We start from the raw sequence: 17,226 nt of genomic DNA, 5'->3' as shown, positions 1-17,226 counted from the left end.
AGATTTTTATTTCTTTTGCCAAGATATGATTTTGACTATTTATTTAGCTTTGTAAGGTTCAATTAAATGAGATTTTTTTTAAGAAAGATATTTTCGGTTCCATACCATCTTCCCTTTTCATCAACTAACATTCTTTTAACACATAGGCACATGTTGGTGGTCCCCACTCGACTATCTGCCCCGCCACGTGCCTCTCCTGGATCAGTCTTTCTCAGGAAAAAACAGTCTAAATTTCAAACAAGTCCGGGGTCCCACATTCTCCTCGACCGTGAAAAATATTATCTCATCACCTGTCGGCAACGCAGAGATTATGCCACGTGTCAGAGCGAACATCAAATCCCTTCCTTTTCGCTTTTAAGTTGGTAAAGAAAGATATCTCAAGTCCCTACTCGGCGGGAGTAAATTCCGACATTGCCTGACGCCGACTGCATATAGGGATCTAACACGTGTAACATACAGAGAGACAGTAGCTTTCATTTGAAGTTCAGTTTTTTTTTTCTTCATATTTTGTCGTTTGTTTTCAAAAATCATTTGAAGTTGCTGAGACAAAAAATGAGAGTTAAGCTGGTAATTTCTGAGTCACACAGATTTTTTAGTGGATAAGGTAGATAGACACGGACAAAAAAATTTATGGTATTAGCTTTTTTTCCACCTCATTTTTTAAGTTTTATTTTATTTTTGGAGTTTCAAACCTTCCGTTCATATAAAAAAAATTAATGAGGGAATTTAATAAAAGAAAGAATCAATTAAGCAGATGTGCATTCTATAAAAAATTGTTATTTTAAAAGATTTTACTTTTCAACTTAAAGAAAATACTTTTTATATTTTAATATAAAAATTTACTATTTTAATTGCATTCAAATGCAAAACAACAGATTACTACACTTTTCATTTTATTATTATCACCATTTATTTCCATAAAAGATGATTTTAGTCCGTAACATTTTATGTTAACCTATATTAAAAAACATAAGTTTGTTTTAACTATAAAATGTAGTAAGTCTCTAATGAAACAAATTCATACAAAATGAAATTTCATTACGAGAAACCAAAGGATCCCAAATTTTTTCTCCATTTTAGTGTCTTACCGACAGATTTGCCCGCATGTAAGCAACATAAAGTGGGAAAACCAATCATTCACAGCTTGAAAAACCAAATTATGGCGATTGATTAGTATTTATCAGTTCATTAAAACTTACTTAACCGTACGTAACTGTAAGAACAAACATAAATTTTTGTCTTGTCCTTTTACTTGACCACAGACTAACAATCTATCTCCATGAAATCCGCTTTAAAACACAGTTCTCTTACGCCAATCCTTGCATTAAACAGAGAGAAAGAAAAAGAAAGAGAAAAAAGATGGAACATAACAAAGAATGAAATACTCATTTTCATACCCCACAAAAGGAAAAAACCAGCTAATCCAAAACCCCAGTTCTAGATATTTTTTTTTTCATTTGAAAACTTTGGGTTATCGTAATCTGTAACCACCCACCAACTCAATAAATGCCAAATTAATTTTTTTTCCCTTCAACTTTTAAATCCTTTCCTCTTTTGTTTCCCCTTCTTTTCCTAGACTGTTATTTTATCAGGTCTTTTAACGGCTACCACTTCATTCCCTTCTTCTTCTACCTTCAGTTTCAGAAAACAGAGGAACTTTTTGTTTTTTAAAGGAAGAGTGAAGGCAGATGGATTTTAGTTCATTCTTGACGTCCTTAGGGACGTCTTTTGTAATATTCATAGTGTTGATGGTGCTCTTTGCATGGCTTTCGACGAGGCAAGGGAACGCGGTGGTGTATTATCCGAACCGGATCGTCAAAGGTATGGAACCGTGGGAAGGCAGTTCAAGGACACGAAACCCTTTCGCTTGGATAAAGGAAGCCTTGTCTTCGAGTGAACAAGATGTCATCAACATGTCTGGGATTGACACTGCCGTCTACTTCGTCTTCCTCAGCACTGGTTTTTGTCCTTATCTTTTTGTCTCCTTTTTCAGTTTTCTTCACACGTGTGAATCTTATGTACAAATGTTGGCTTTTCAGTTAGCCTACTCGATGACCTGTCCTGTCCTTTTTTTTTTTTGAGTTTGAGATCTGTTTGTGTTTGTTAATGAAGTTCTAGTTTAGGAGGGTTTTTTGGAGGTTGATTAGAAAGTTAACTTTTTTCTTACTTTAGTTTTAAACTAGGGTTAGAACTTTTGTTGGTTTGTTGTTATTTTTGGGAATTTTTTGCTGAAGTGAATTTTATATTGACTTCTCTGTTTCTATTTCTGGTCGGTTTTTTTTTCTCTACTTTAATGGGACTCTTCTTGTCTTTTCTGATATATCAGTCTAATATACAAAGTACTCTGAATTGTAATACCAGAAATTGTGTTAGTTTATTCTATGTTAGCTGGACTTGGACTTTGTAAATTAGGGTATGGTATATGTTTGGAACCAATATATCTAAATTTTCCCAGTTTATTTTTTCTAAGATACTTGTAGAGAACCATATATCATAGAGTAACACAAACATTTTAAGAAAAATATAAAAAAAGTAGGAAAATGATGGTAAGGAAATGTAGGATCTTTGTTATTTGATTCCAGAACAATGAAGAAATTTTCTGTCTGAATTTGCTTGATGTAATGAATAAAAGTGTCTGAAAGATGAACTCTGAAATTCTATTTCTTTTTCGACAGTATTGGGAATCTTGGTTTTGTCTGGCATTGTACTGCTTCCAGTTCTTCTACCCATTGCTGCAACTGATGATGGTGTGAAGAAGAACGAACATACTAGTAATAATACGAGCAATGGAACTTTCAGCGACCTAGACAAGTTATCAATGGCGAATATTGAGGTAAGCTATGTAACATTCTCATGAACTGGATTTGTTTTTCTCCGACCAAGTACGATTACGATGTCACAGATGTGTTTTGATGTACAAAAGTCTGTTTATTGTTGTCTATACAGGTGAAGAGTCCAAGGTTGTGGGCATTCCTGGTAGCCACCTATTGGGTGTCTGTTGTCACCTATTTCCTTACATTTAAGGCTTACAAACATGTTTCTGCACTAAGAGCTACTGCTCTAATGTCTAATGAAGTGAAACCTGAGCAATTCGCGGTTCTCGTTAGAGACTTGCCGAATGCCACTTCAGGTCAAACTCGAAAACAGCAGGTTGATACATACTTCAAATCTATATATCCTGAGACATTCTACAGATCAATGGTGGTCACTAACAACAAAGAGGTAAGATGATAATAATGTGCATCTCTTTTCGAGTCGAAACCTTTTCGTTCATCGCTGTTCAATTTTTTAGGCAAACATATTGTTGAAATTTAGGTTGATAAAATCTGGGGAGAGTTGGAAGGGTACAAGAAGAAGCTTGCGCGCGCAGAAGCCATATATGCACTGTCCCAGGGAAATGGTCAAGGCACGAGACCAACCAACAGAACCGGCTTCCTTGGTCTCTGTGGTAAAAAAGTAGACAGCATAGAGTACTACAATGAAAAGATTAAGGAATTGACACAAAAATTGGAAGCTGAACAAAAGGTCACCCTCCGAGAAAAGCAGCAAGGTTCTGCTTTGGTTTTCTTTACCAGTAGGGTGACTGCAGCCCTGGCTGCTCAAAGCCTACATGCTCAGATGGTTGACAATTGGACCGTTACTGAAGCGCCCGAACCTCGTCAACTCATATGGAGCAACCTGACCATCAAGTTTTACAATAGGATAATACGACAATATGTCGTTTATATTGTCGTGTTTCTGACCATAGTTTTTTATATGATTCCCATTGCTTTTATCTCTGCAGTCACAACCCTTAAGAATCTGAGAAAACTTCTGCCATTCTTGAAGCCTATTGTTGATATAGCTGCACTAAAGACGGTATTGGAGGCATATCTTCCTCAGCTTGCACTCATCATATTTTTGGCATTATTGCCCAAGTTCCTCTTGTTCCTCTCTAAAACCGAAGGAATCCCTAGTGGGAGCCATGTCATAAGGGCTGCATCTGGGAAATACTTTTATTTCATCGTGTTTAATGTTTTCATTGGTGTTACTATTGGTGGGACTTTGTTCGCTTCAATTAAGACCATTGAGGAGAAACCTAACTCCGTTTTCGACATGCTGGCAAAAAGTCTGCCTGGCAATGCAACTTTCTTCCTTACATTCGTGGCTCTAAAGTAAGCTTTCATCCTTTTGTTATCGCAATTGCTTTAAATGTTTGATTTTTAGTTTGATTGGGTTATTGGTTTGACAGGTTCTTTGTTGGTTATGGGCTTGAGCTTTCTCGAATAGTCCCTTTAATCATATATCATTTGAAGAGGAAATATCTTTGCAAGAACGAAGCCGAGTTAAGAGAAGCTTGGTTTCCCGGAGATATTAACTATGCAACTAGAGTTCCTAGTGACATGCTTATCGTCACAATCGTTCTTTGCTACTCGGTTATAGCTCCTGTGATCATCCCATTTGGAGTACTTTACTTTGCCTTGGGTTGGCTTGTTCTCCGGAATCAGGTATTTTTCCCCGTTAATTTTTGTGCTTATTGATAATTATTCTCACAATTTGATTTTAGTTTCGTTTTATTTATTGGTTGTATACCCTTCGTATAACAGGCACTCAAAGTTTATGTTCCAGCATATGAGAGCTATGGAAGAATGTGGCCTCACATGCAAATCCGAATCATTAGTGCCCTGTTCTTATACCAAGTTACCATGTTGGGTTACTTTGGGGTGATGAGATTCTACTATACTCCCATCCTGGTTCCGCTCCCGATATTATCTCTCGTCTTCGTCTTTGTCTGTAGGAAGAAATTCTATGGGGCTTTTTGTCACACGGTGCTTGAGGTCGCTAGCCAAGAACTGAAAGAAACTCCTCACATGGAACAGATATTCAAATCCTTTATCCCACCAAGCTTGATCTCTGAGAAACAAGAAGATGAGCACTTTGAAGATGCTTTGTCTCAAGTTTCAAGATCAGAATCTTCTGTTTGATGTACATTTTTTTGTTTGTCTTGCTTGTGTCTTTCCACTGAGGTACCATGTTCTTGTCTTGAATCTCAAGTGTCCTTAAACTTAGATTTGTCTGTTGATAATATGGTTTTAGGGAACCTTGCTGTCAGATCGTTTGTTTGTAACACAATCACTTCCTTTGGATCTTCAGCTTGAATTTCTTAAATTAGTTCTTGTTCAGTGTTTAATGGAGTTTTGTGGATTGGTCACCTTGTAAACAATTGCTTCTCTTTCAAGCTAACCGTATAATCAAATTCAACAAAAGAGAGCTAAAAGAACTCATTTTTAGATCAGATGTTCAACAAATAAATGACTCTTATATCAACAGAAGAAATGGGCTAAAAGAACACACTCAAAATTGGACTTTGGGTTCATGTTTCTGAATCAACAATTAATCTTTAAAGTGAAGGGTCGTGATCAGATCCGATGCTACGTGGAGAAGGGATGTGTTCAACTGGTCTCCCTGGTTTAACCCATCTGCCATATTGGTTCAGCACAAGTCCCTTGAATGGCCTTTGATACCAAAACTCTGGGATCTTCAACTCCTTTATCAACATGTCAGTTGACTTGTTAACCAAGGCAACATCTCTTCTTGCATTCCAGCGAAACTTTGATGTCTTGCTAATGTATCCATCTAACAGATGGAGGTAAGTCTCCAAATTATGAGACCCCGTGTAATCCGGGTCACGTGTTAAGTATGGGGACATGAGTACATCGAGCTTCAACTGCGTTCCAACATGCCGGTAAATCCATTTCAATCTCCCTGTAACCGCTGTAAACTTGTTAAGAATGGTGTTGAGTATGAACCCTGGCAACTTTGGGACTATGTCTTGCTTGACAACAACCCTTAGTGTCTTCACTCCTAGTTCCTTGAGCTTCTCCTTGAAATGTATGTTCCCAACTCTTGGTGCACCGAAAGAGATGACGTTGATGAAGAGATGGGGGACGTACGTTGCGGCATCGTAGGCATTGAGGAGTGCCAATGCGCCTCCAAGGCTATGACCGCAAATTGTTAAGCTAACTTCCTCACCTCTGTCTCTGAAAAAGCTAACAAGCTTCTGGATTTCTTCCTTGACTTGTTCCGATGCACTCAACTTGTTGTACCTTGAGAAGTCGCCTTTGGAAGAGTAGATGCTGAGGAACCCTCTTTGCACCTTGATATTGGTTTTCCCAAGACGCTGCAGACGTGTTTTGAGGTCCGTGTACCACTCGGTTGGAGCCACCGTGCCCCGCCATGCCACGAGGATATCTCTCCTCCCAATCCTTGCGGTTTCGGCATCTCCGCTGACTGCAACATATCCCATCCAGTTGGAATCCTTACTCCAAGTACAATAAGTCCTCTCCAACCATTCAGGAACATCGACATGGGACATGGCATAAATGTACTTGGTAACCTTGTAACCATGTTTAGTAAGGCCTAGTTCTTCAAACAATTTGTGCCTATTGTATCTACAGCTTCCACAAAACTCTGATAAAGGATCAAAGTCGAAAGCATCATACGTTCCTTGGACGAATTCTCCGTACTTGACAACCTCTCGCCTTAGCCAAGGGTGGAGAGGCTCAATAAGGCCATCCCAATTATGCAAACCATGAAGCTCACGCCATCGTGTGGATATATTCTCGATGGGGGACTTGGTGGGAGTCATTGCATGACCGTGGTCGATGAAATCGGCCGCGGTGTAGGGCAATTGAATGAGTTGTGCCAATGGCATCGTGGGACGAATTGTCTTTTTCTTTTTCATTACATGCTTAATCGGCTTGATGATAGCCATGTCATGATGATTAAGTTTAAGAGTCGAAAGCTTGCTCAGGTTTGATGCAAGATGGAGATGAAGGCGATGCTTGAGAGTGGATTTCAAGGCCTTCTTCATACGCTGCCAAGTAACACTAAGCTTCAGTTTCCAAACCCTTTTGGTCCTTGGCCTTTCTGTTTTCTGCCGATCGACATGTCTCACCGGTGACAACTGCATCTTATCCATGAAAGAAAAACCTGGTAATATACTAATATCGGTGTAGTGGTGGAGAGCAAAAAGCAAGAACCGTGAAAAGGTGGTGGATGAAAATGAATAATATAGAAAACGGTATGTTTGATGTAAATTTGAGAAAGACATGGGATGGAAGGGTTTATATAAATATTGATTGTTTAATCAGAGAACCAAACTGTTAGACCTTTGGAACAAGTAGCAACACTTTCTTTTTCTGGGAACCTTCTGAATTCTAAGCTGCGATCGCCATCGCCATCTCGATGGTCAATTATCAACTTTTTTTGTTTTTTCTTTGTTCCACGCAAGTCAATTGGAGACTGAATCAAATGATAAAAACTTAATACACGTCGTCTTGTTTTCTGTATAAATTTATTATTTTGATAGTAAATATAAAGGTATTATTAATTTTAAACATGAATATAATATATGTTTTTGAATATACCATATCGTATTTATTATATCATCTTCGTATCTATTCAACGTTTCATGTTGATTTTTTTTTTAATTTTTTTTTACTTTTTGGTCTAGGGTTAACCTCAGAGCCATCACTGCTAACCCTTTAAGGATAACAAAATAATTGGTAAAAGCCATAATGTCGTCGCCAATGGCAGCTGAGCTTTCTTCTAGGACGTTGGTTGGGTCAAGTTTAATTTGAGAGTTAAAAAACGTGTGAGGCTGTGTCGCTTTGTGAATTGGCCGTATTCATGAATTCTTGGGAGGTCCTCTTCTTAAGCAGCCTCAACTGACCAAAGATGTGGTATGACTAAGTTCGTATTACTGTTAATTTCTTTATAAAAAAACTATATTGCAATTGACTTATTACGTTTAATTGGGTTTAAATATATGATTTAGAGAATACTTAATGTTAGAGGTCCAAAATAGAAACTGGATAAGACCATATATGACAATAGTTCTGGGTCTCACTCACTGCCCCTGCACAAATGCGATCTTCCTAGCTCCAGGCTCCACCTATAGGCCATTGGACTGCAACTTCATAAACAATAGATTGAAAATCCCAACCACCTTTTTAAAAATAAAATAAAATTCAACTTGCAATCTAATATTAACTATTCTCAGTTGACTATTATTTGAAGTTAATAGCATCATCTCCGATTAGATAATTTCATGTGTATATTACATTAACCATTTTATTTTCTATAATTTAAAGCTTTTAATATTTGTAGTAGTCACCTGGTTCCCATATGTTTAATTGCTTTGGAATTTCAAGCTCACCGCATGGCATAGCATTGATCAATTATTGTTTTAACAATGTCTTCCGGGATGAGCTTGGTGAACTAGAACTAAAAACATTGACAGTGGTAATCAAGCACGGATTCAATCCATTGGGATTTCACCTATTGATGGTTTCTTAAGTACAGTCAGAGTTTAATTCGGATTCACGCAGGCATATGCATGTGAAAATGTTGGTAAATTGAGTAAAGAATCCCTCATTTGACGGCAAAAAACTGCCCAACAAAGGATTGGTTTTAAATGAACAAGGCAGAAGGGTTTAAACCTAGAAGAGAGACCCTGAAGATATTCCCTATAACCAACAGGAGCATGTGAGCATGCCCTTAAAATTGAGGTGCAACAAAGCTAAAAACATGAGTATACCAGAAACGTAAAGTAAATCATTTTTGACTGAAATGTACGGTCTCAAAACAAATGTTGCATAAAAAGGAACACTTCTTGATAGTCTCGAGAAAGAAGATAAGCTACTCGACTTCAGCCAAATAATCATCAATTTCAGCCGGGGTTAGTACCCTGCAGTACAGAAAGCAGAAGTAATTAAGCCACTAGAAACAACCGTTCTGAATTTCAGAAATAAAAAATAGCATGAACAACAAAAATAAGTGCAATAAGCATGATTGCAGTAAACAAACACAACATTCAGAAGTGCATTTCACAAGGATTCGCTACTTTGTAAAACTTCCTAAAAGGCCATATTCCATCACCATACCACCGGCAAAAGGGTTTAGAAAGTGGGGGAAAGGGTCAGAGCGGTGCTTGCCTGAATTTCTTGTCAGTTCCAATAATCCCAATTTCAATGTTTTTCCCTGAGATTTGTCCTTCAAATCTGCAAAATTGAGAGAACGGGTTGTAAGATTATTAATGACACAATAGTAAAGACAACCTAATACCATTTTTTTTCCGAGGTTCTTTGATATAAGGGATCTTCCTGCGCGGTAACATTTAAAGATAACCAGGTGGGAGAAATTTTAGCATTGAAATTACCCCTCTTTGAGAGTCAAAATAGCAGTATGCACAGCATCATCAAGCTCCATATCATCAGTGTATCTACAAGGAAAGAACAAATCAACTGCAATTTCAGTAACAGAGAAACAGAATGTAGGAGAATGTCCATCTCAATTCTGGAAATAATGGGCATTTAATTTATATAATTTTAAGCTAAATAAATTGATATCCTAACATAATCAGTATAACATATCATATAAATTTTTGGTAGATTTAGAATTGAATTCTATAAGAACCAGATTCTAGGCAAATACCTTTTCTCAAGAAATGTTTTTGCATTTGAGACATTTTTCCCCATTGCTGAGGCTTTCCATGAGAAATAGGAACCAGATGGATCCACCTAGTGATAAGGAACAAAATCATGAAGCTGAAAAGCACATAAAACACTGTATGCAATCTCTACCTGGCCATATAATCAACTATTATCTATGAGAAATACCTGATACAATTGTGGACCATTGTCATCATATCCAGCAACCAGTAGAGATACACCAAAAGGCCTTACACCACTACAAAGAAAAAGAAAGATACATCAAACTTACTATCAAAGCAAGAGGATTGCACAATTTAGCATTTTCACTTTTTTGGTCCAATTCAAACGGACCCAAAACATAGATGCAAGGCCATGGATCATAAGGCATGTGAAAAAATAGCGATCTACATTGCCATTTTTCTCTGAAGTTCCCTTCTCATATTCCACTTTCAGCTCCGACATAATGCAAAAATATTAAGGCCAAAATTACACTGGAAAAAACTTAGTAATATACAAAAATTCTAAGACAAAGTCTTCTAAAAGAAACTTAGTATTATACAGAGTTTTAAGAAAAAAACATTATTTAAGAATTATGCTACTTTCACTTTGGCCAAAATAAACTATGCTACTTTACAACTCAATAGCTGACATGAAGCAAAGATGACCTACTTTTGCATAACAGACTACTATCGAAGCCTGTAAACAGTTTGATTCCTCAAAATCTTAGCCATAATTCTGAGAAAAGAGAAGGAAGAATAGTTGTTTTTTACAGACAAGGACAAAATTCTTACCCAGACTGAGTGAACTCCTGCATCACAGCTGCAGTTTCCCTTACAAGCTGTGTTACTGGAATTGGTTCCTGCAAACAAAAACTAGCACATCTTAGAATCCAGTCAATATATGACATATAACCTTTTATTTTTGAACTGAGTTATTGGACAAATGTACAAGGTAAATGTACAGATAAAATTAAATTTGATCGATAGAACAGACCAAAGCTACAATACCATGATTTGATCTGACATAATTTTTTCCCAGATGCACATAGGTTAGAAATTAAGTAAACTAAGCGTCATTAAGAGCCATCAATACCTTATACAATCTATGATACTGTTCTGCCTGCTTTCTACTTTTCCGAACCAAAACTCGAAAATCAGGGCCCATACCACTGCAGAACAATATGAAGATTTATGTGAATCTATATATCAAGAAATATAGAAGTTGTACTAGCAGCAAAGAACTGTATTAAAACATAGAAATGGTGATGAGCTATTTACTAAGTAGCCTAGTAATCAAACCTACTTATTTTGAAAGAAACGCATTTCACCTTTCTACATGCCTAACTGTCTTTCAAAATCAAAAGCACAGTTTCCTTTCTTTTGTTGGATATAGCAATATGTGGCACAAAATAATAAACCATAAAAAAAAACTATATTACATGGTTAACAACTTACAGAGCTTCCTTACAAAAAAAACATAACATGACAGCAAGATCATAAATAAAAAATTCTCTGACAAATAGGATATGAGTAAATGAATTCTTCATATATCAATCAAGGCATAGAACAAAAAGAAAAGGAAGGGAAGCTTTTTAAAAAAGGAATAAATTCCATGAAACAAAAAATGGTCATGTACTGGATAGTCGATATTTAGAAAAAGAGTATTCTACGATAGACCAACTTATGAAACGTGAAGTTAGTAACTTAGGGTGCTCCTTTTGAGCTCCCTGTTTGGTAAGTCAACAATGTCATAGATGCACATGAACAGGTACTTGCTCAAGACATTGGCGAAACACAGAGATAATTACAGATTTAATTTTCAAGCAGTTTAATGCAATATGCATGCTAATCAGATCCAATATATCTCCAACTAAAAGAACAAAATAACTGAGCTTTCCAGATAATTGCAGAATGAAAAGAAACCTGTAAACAACTCCAATATTTGGTGTCAGACACTGTATTTTCTGAACCTGAAATCAGACATCAAATGTCCACATTTTGTGGTAATTAACAAAAAATCATCAGCATGGAACTAGAAATCAAATACCCTAGGCTTTTAATCTTCATACATTATAAAGTTGAATTGCTTCAAAAGAACTAACTAATTCTACCAGGAAAAGAAAACTAAAGCATCATCAATTATCAGTTATCTTTTACATGATAACATAGAGCCTCACATATTTTCTCAAAACAAAAACTAAAAGTAATTAAGCAAATACAAGCATTGCATGTTTCTATCGCTAGGAAGTGAGTGCATTCAACCACTCCCTAATTTTTGGTAAACCCAATACCCAAGGTCATATTGACACCGAGGTCGATGTAACATGGGAAAATCTAGAAACTCAAATGCAGATAGAAAGTGTGAGTGTATGGTACTAAATAATATACTCACAGAGGTTTCATCAACCAAGATTGAAGGCAATTTCTTCTCAGTAGCAATTACTACCCCATTAGCAGCTGTAATTTAAAACCATTTATTAGCATAAAAATCAAAACCATCAGCAACTTTTTTACTACTTCTAAAATCCCAAAACCCTTTTTTAAAAAGAACAAAGAAACCTTTGATTCCAAGAGATGTTTGACCCGATCCTACTGCCGTCAAGGCGTGCTCGATCTGAACTAGCTTTCCTGAAGGACTGTTCAAGAACACAACAAAAAAAAATAACTTTTGTTCTAAAAAAATTATGTAATATAGTACATTAACAAAGCTATAAAGCGATGAATACATTACCTGAAAGTTGTGAGAGAAAATGAATATTGACTGTCTCCCATGGTTTTGATTTAAGGAGAAACGGAATTGATAAAATACAAAAACCTGAAAATCCGAAACACTGAAAATTGTCAAAAGAAGAAAGAGTAGAGGGAACCAAGCGGAAATCACTAAAAGAGAAAAGGATTTACTTCGGGGGGGGGGGGGGGATTATGAACAAAAGAAAAAAGTGTGCACTTTTACTTTATGTAGTTTGCTAGATCGGAGAAGTTTTCATTTCTTGTCGAGGAAGAAGGTTCGCGGAGATGTGGGTTGGGCTTTGTTTGCATAAACCATTTTTAAACTCCATTTAAGGCCCATGAGCTTATAGGGTTTGAGGATTTCCAGGGGAGCTGAGTTTGTGAAACTCCAATTTTTTGCTCTTTTATCATCAGAATTGCACAAAATGTGCTCTGCAAATTTCTTTGCTTGCTTTACAGAAATTAATATTTAAGCATGCAAACGGAAGAATTTGATGTGAAACTCAAAATTATAATTACAATGTTTTGACTTAAAATTTGAAAAATTTAATCATAAATTAACTTTATCATTCACAAACTTTTTTAATCTTCACACATAGTGAAAGAAATAAAAAATAATAGAAAATATTTGAGCTATGATTTTTTTAAATAATAATTATTTTTACATAATATTTTAAATAATAGTTATCGATTCACTTGAAATAGTTTCCGAAAATGATTTTTGAAAAATGATTTTTTTTTGAAAAGTTAATATTTTCTAGTGTTTAAATGAATTTGCAGACATTTCTTAAAAATATTTCATAAAAAGTTATTTTCAATGAAACAATCAGACATTTGAGATTTTATTATATTTTCATTGTTTAATTGTGTTTATTTCATAAAGCTTATTTACATTTTAATTAATCATGTTTTAGTTTTAATTAATCTTAATTTACTTAATTAAGCTTAATTGTTAATTACGTACATTAGGGAAAATAAATTTATGTTTAATTAAATTGAAAGTGGTAAATATTTATTTTGAATATTACTTGGTTGAGTAAGTTGAAAAATGATTTAATTTGATAAAAACCTTAAGTAAGGACCAATTGTAAAATTTTGAATTCTAAGGGTTTGAGTGGTAAAATCTAAAATACTGATGTAATAACTAAATTATATGATTATTGTAACACCCCTAACCCGTATCGGTCATCGAATTAGGGTTAAGAGGCATTACTAATCAAAACAGAACTTAGAACAGACATTCAGTATAGTTCAATAATTTTAACGGTTACATATAAATTGCTAGGTCTAATATTAAACATGTAAAATTTTAAACTTCTCTTTAAAATTACAATCCAGTTAAAGCATAATAATATAAGTAATTTTCGTATGACTTTTAATTTCATATACAATATATCAAAGTACGACTTTCCAAAACATTTATCTAGCCTGTACATGCCATAATTAAAATTTAAACAGTTTAATACCGAAACAGTAGATAGAGTGATGATCTTGCTGACGATCCCCGAGCTTGAAGCTTGATCTTTAAGTATATAAAACAGAAAGACATAAACAAACAAAGTAAGCTTTTATGGCTTAGTAAGTCTATTGCATAATGAAATATATATATATAGAAATAATATAACTTTTTAATTTAATTTACTGAGATTGCAATTAACACATATAATTAATATTTATACATTTACTGTACTCAGACCATTTTATTTATAGTCAAATATATGTACCTGTCGAAATGCGTTCAATTGAATATATATATTTATACCAAACAACATTACAACCAAATGAATATAACCGAGCATATATGTATGTTATACACATATCATTTCCAACTGTGTATGTATACTCATAATAAACTTATAACCAAATACAAATCTAATACATGTGACCAAATGCATTCATCTTCATCAAATAATTATAAATAGAGGTGTATACATTTCAAATGCATATGTAGATACTTATCAAATACATATACTGAATATTTATATGTATACATTTATCGACTGCATAAATCGAAAGCATTTATGTATATTTTTACAAATGCATAGACTGAATATGTACATATTCATTAAACACACTTAGTCGAAGGTATATATGCTCATCAATTAAAGATAACCAAAATCATATAACTGTACACTTAATCACATTCTTTAAACAGATTCACTGGCACTTAGCCCGCTAGACTTAAAGCCTGATTCAGTACACCGGCACTTAGCCTGCTAGACATATAGTCTGAAATGTTTCACCGGCATAAAGCCTGCTAGACGTAAAGTCTGGTATTGTTTCACTGGCATTAAGCCTGCTAGATGTAAAGTCTGAAATTATTTCACCGGCATTAAACCTGCTAGACATAAAGTCTGATATTGTTTCACTGACAATAAACCTGATAGGCACTAAGCCTAAAATCTCAATTCACAGAAGTTATATCTCATATTTGTATATATTATCCACATAAAAATTCAACTCAATAATTTATAAACTATATCTTTAATCCACATAAGTATATAAAGTTCAGACATCAAATTCAACTCAATAACTTAATTATACATCCGAACATATATATATATATATAACTTAACACATTAAAGCCTACTACCTAATATCATGCATTCGAACACCTTATGATATTCCAAACTAATAATTTCATATCTTCAATTCCATTCAAGAATTTTTACATGAATATACATACATAATCGAACCTCCCTTATACATATATAAATTTCATACTTAAACTCATTACAGAACATATATATATGCATATTTGCATAATTGAACCTCATATAAACTTGTATAAATGGCATACCTGAATTCAATACAAGGACATATACATGTATATTTGCATATTATAGATCCAATACAAAGTTTTATACCAATATAAACCTATGTTTATTTCCGAATCTTAAGTACACACACACACACATATATATACCTTTTATTAAACCAATACTTTATACTTGTATATACATGTATAAATTCGAAACTTGTACATATAAAAATATAAAACTTTTATACTCCAACTAAATTTGATAACATTTATAATTTTATATCCTTATATACCTTCATACTTTAACTAAATTCAAATGACCATATAAGTATATACCTATGATTCGAACATGTAACAATAATGCATATAATTCACTCATACTTTTAATTTTTTCAACCAACATATTTTAAATTATAATTCATCAAAATACATCACATATACATACCTATATATTGATTTTTATGACATTAAATAGCTAATAGACTTACCTCGGACAGTGTAAAATCGAAACCGGACGATTAGTCGACGACTTTAACTTTTCCTCGATCTAACTCCGATTTCTTTGGTTCTTGATCTTTAATTAAGCAAGGATATGGCCGAACTTTAGAAAGCCATAGTTGAGCTTTTTTTGCTTAACATTCGGCTTGGAGAAGATGATAAAATCATCTTTTCTTAAGTTATTTTAACTAATATATATTTTAATTACTTAATGACTACTTTAACCTTTGTTTAATTAATTATAAAACATATAACTTAAGGGTAATTTAGACCATTGCAGCCCACTAACTATTAAATGGCCTAATTTTCATTTATAACCCTTATTTTTAAAAGACAACAACAATTGGGTGCTTTAAATTTAACCCTTAAATTTTTATTTTACGCGATTAAGCCCTTTTTATCAAATTGTGCACTCAAACGATCAAATTTTTATACAAAATTTTTACACATAGTAATTCACATACTGCAAATATCAAAAATAATTTTAAAATATTTTTTTGACCTGGATTTGTGGTCCCAAAACCACTTTGTCTGATTAGGGTCAAGATCGGGTTGTTACAACTCTTCCCCCTTTAGGGATTTTCGTCCCCGAAAATCTTACCGGCGAATAGGTTTGTATAACATTCTTTCATTGCATCCTCTAGTTCCCACGTTGCTTTTTCAACTCCGTGTTTTTTTTCCACAGTACTTTAACTAACAAAATTCTCTTGTTTCGTAACTCTTTAACTTCACGAGCCAAAATACTAATCGGTTCTTCTTCATATGACATATCAGATTTAATCTCAACCTCTGCCAGATTAATCACATGTGAAGGATCAGATCGGTATCTACAAAGCATTAAAACATGGAATACATTGTGAATCTTTTCTAGTTCAGGTGACAATAACAATCTATAAGCAACTGGCCCGATACGCTCAATAATCTCATAAGGTCTAATGAATCTCGGACTCAATTTACCTTTACGATCGAATCTAAGTATTTTCTTCCACGGTGAGACTTTCAAAAACACTTTTTCCCCAATTTGAAACTCTATATCCTTTCTTTTCAAATCTGCATATGATTTCTGATGATCTGATACTGCCTTCAAACTATCCCGAATCACTCTCACTTTATGCTCAGTTTCTTTAATCAAATCAACCCCGTGTATCTTATTCTCGCTAAGCTCAGTCCAATACAATGGTGTACGATATTTACGACTGTATAAAGCCTCGTAGGGTGTCATTTTGATGCTAGACTGAAAACTATTGTTATATGCAAATTCAATCAAAGACAAATATCGTTCCCATGTACCTTCAAACTCGAGAATCCAACGTCTTAACATATCTTTGAGTATCTGAATGATTCGTTCGGATTGACCATCTGTTTGGGGGTGAAAAACTGTGCTAAAGATCCGAAACTATAGAAATAGGTACATCATGCAACCTCACAATCTGTGAAACATATATCTCAGCTAACTTATCAAATAAATAATATGTGTAAACCAGAAGAAAATGTGTCGATTTAGTCAATCTATCCACTACAACCCAAATAGCATCTTTCTTGCCCGGTGTCAATGGTAAACCAGATACAAAATCTATCATGACTCTGTTCCATTTCCATTCAGGTATCATGATCGGCTGAAGCAACCCTGAAGGTACCTGATGTTTAGCTTTTACTTGCTGACATATTAAACACTTCGAAACAAATTCAGAAATGTCTCGTTTCATACAGCGCCACCAATAGTGTTGTTTTAGATCATTTTACAATTTCATGCTACATGGAT

General features: G+C 34.4%; 3 protein-coding genes across 4 annotated transcripts; 1 reads left to right on the top strand and 2 right to left on the bottom strand.

The window, feature by feature from the left end:
- The first annotated feature begins 1,265 nt into the window (after window positions 1–1,265).
- On the top strand, window positions 1,266–5,170 carry LOC107905985 (CSC1-like protein ERD4). Its single transcript, XM_016832792.2, has 6 exons — window positions 1,266–1,959; window positions 2,676–2,833; window positions 2,947–3,222; window positions 3,316–4,154; window positions 4,232–4,487; window positions 4,587–5,170. Exons 1-6 carry the CDS (start codon window positions 1,689–1,691, stop codon window positions 4,962–4,964), a joined length of 2,178 nt encoding a protein of 725 aa, XP_016688281.2. The 5' UTR covers window positions 1,266–1,688; the 3' UTR covers window positions 4,965–5,170.
- Window positions 5,171–5,279: 109 nt separating this feature from the next.
- LOC107905986 (phospholipase A1-Igamma1, chloroplastic) lies at window positions 5,280–7,357 on the bottom strand. Its single transcript, XM_016832793.2, has one exon. The coding sequence runs from the start codon at window positions 7,091–7,093 to the stop codon at window positions 5,381–5,383; it is 1,713 nt and encodes a 570-aa protein (XP_016688282.1). The 5' UTR covers window positions 7,094–7,357; the 3' UTR covers window positions 5,280–5,380.
- A 1,020-nt stretch (window positions 7,358–8,377) lies between these two features.
- Window positions 8,378–12,648, bottom strand: LOC107905987 (proteasome subunit alpha type-2-A). Of its 2 annotated transcripts, none has more exons than XM_016832794.2 (12): window positions 12,429–12,648; window positions 12,207–12,290; window positions 12,035–12,111; window positions 11,868–11,932; window positions 11,399–11,445; window positions 10,569–10,644; window positions 10,268–10,335; window positions 9,663–9,732; window positions 9,478–9,563; window positions 9,203–9,265; window positions 8,979–9,044; window positions 8,378–8,731 (listed from the first exon to the last, which is right to left on the bottom strand). In XM_016832794.2, the coding sequence occupies exons 2-12, from the start codon at window positions 12,245–12,247 to the stop codon at window positions 8,683–8,685; spliced, it is 708 nt and encodes a 235-aa protein (XP_016688283.1). In that variant the 5' UTR covers window positions 12,248–12,290; window positions 12,429–12,648; the 3' UTR covers window positions 8,378–8,682. The 2 variants fall into 2 exon arrangements, with proteins under 2 accessions (XP_016688283.1, XP_040949754.1); XM_041093820.1 differs by having other exon boundaries at window positions 12,377–12,505.
- Window positions 12,649–17,226: the final 4,578 nt, after the last annotated feature.

The sequence above is a fragment of the Gossypium hirsutum genome, chromosome D05 (assembly GCF_007990345.1).
Source record: "Gossypium hirsutum isolate 1008001.06 chromosome D05, Gossypium_hirsutum_v2.1, whole genome shotgun sequence".
Taxonomy (NCBI): domain Eukaryota; kingdom Viridiplantae; phylum Streptophyta; class Magnoliopsida; order Malvales; family Malvaceae; genus Gossypium; species Gossypium hirsutum.
This window is presented reverse-complemented; position numbering and strand designations above follow the sequence as displayed.

Coding starts and splice junctions, on each gene's coding strand:
- LOC107905987 (XM_016832794.2), bottom strand. CDS start 12,247: ATGGGAGACAGTCAATATTCATTTTCTCTCACAACTTTCAG. Junction 11,933..12,034: donor AACATCTCTTGGAATCAAAG/GTTTCTTTGTTC, acceptor TTTAAATTACAG/CTGCTAATGGGGTAGTAATT. Junction 10,645..11,398: donor AATATTGGAGTTGTTTACAG/GTTTCTTTTCAT, acceptor ATTGTTCTGCAG/TGGTATGGGCCCTGATTTTC.
- LOC107905986 (XM_016832793.2), bottom strand. CDS start 7,093: ATGTCTTTCTCAAATTTACATCAAACATACCGTTTTCTATATTATTCA.
- LOC107905985 (XM_016832792.2), top strand. CDS start 1,689: ATGGATTTTAGTTCATTCTTGACGTCCTTAGGGACGTCTTTTGTAATA. Junction 3,223..3,315: donor TGGTCACTAACAACAAAGAG/GTAAGATGATAA, acceptor GTTGAAATTTAG/GTTGATAAAATCTGGGGAGA. Junction 4,155..4,231: donor CTTACATTCGTGGCTCTAAA/GTAAGCTTTCAT, acceptor TTGGTTTGACAG/GTTCTTTGTTGGTTATGGGC.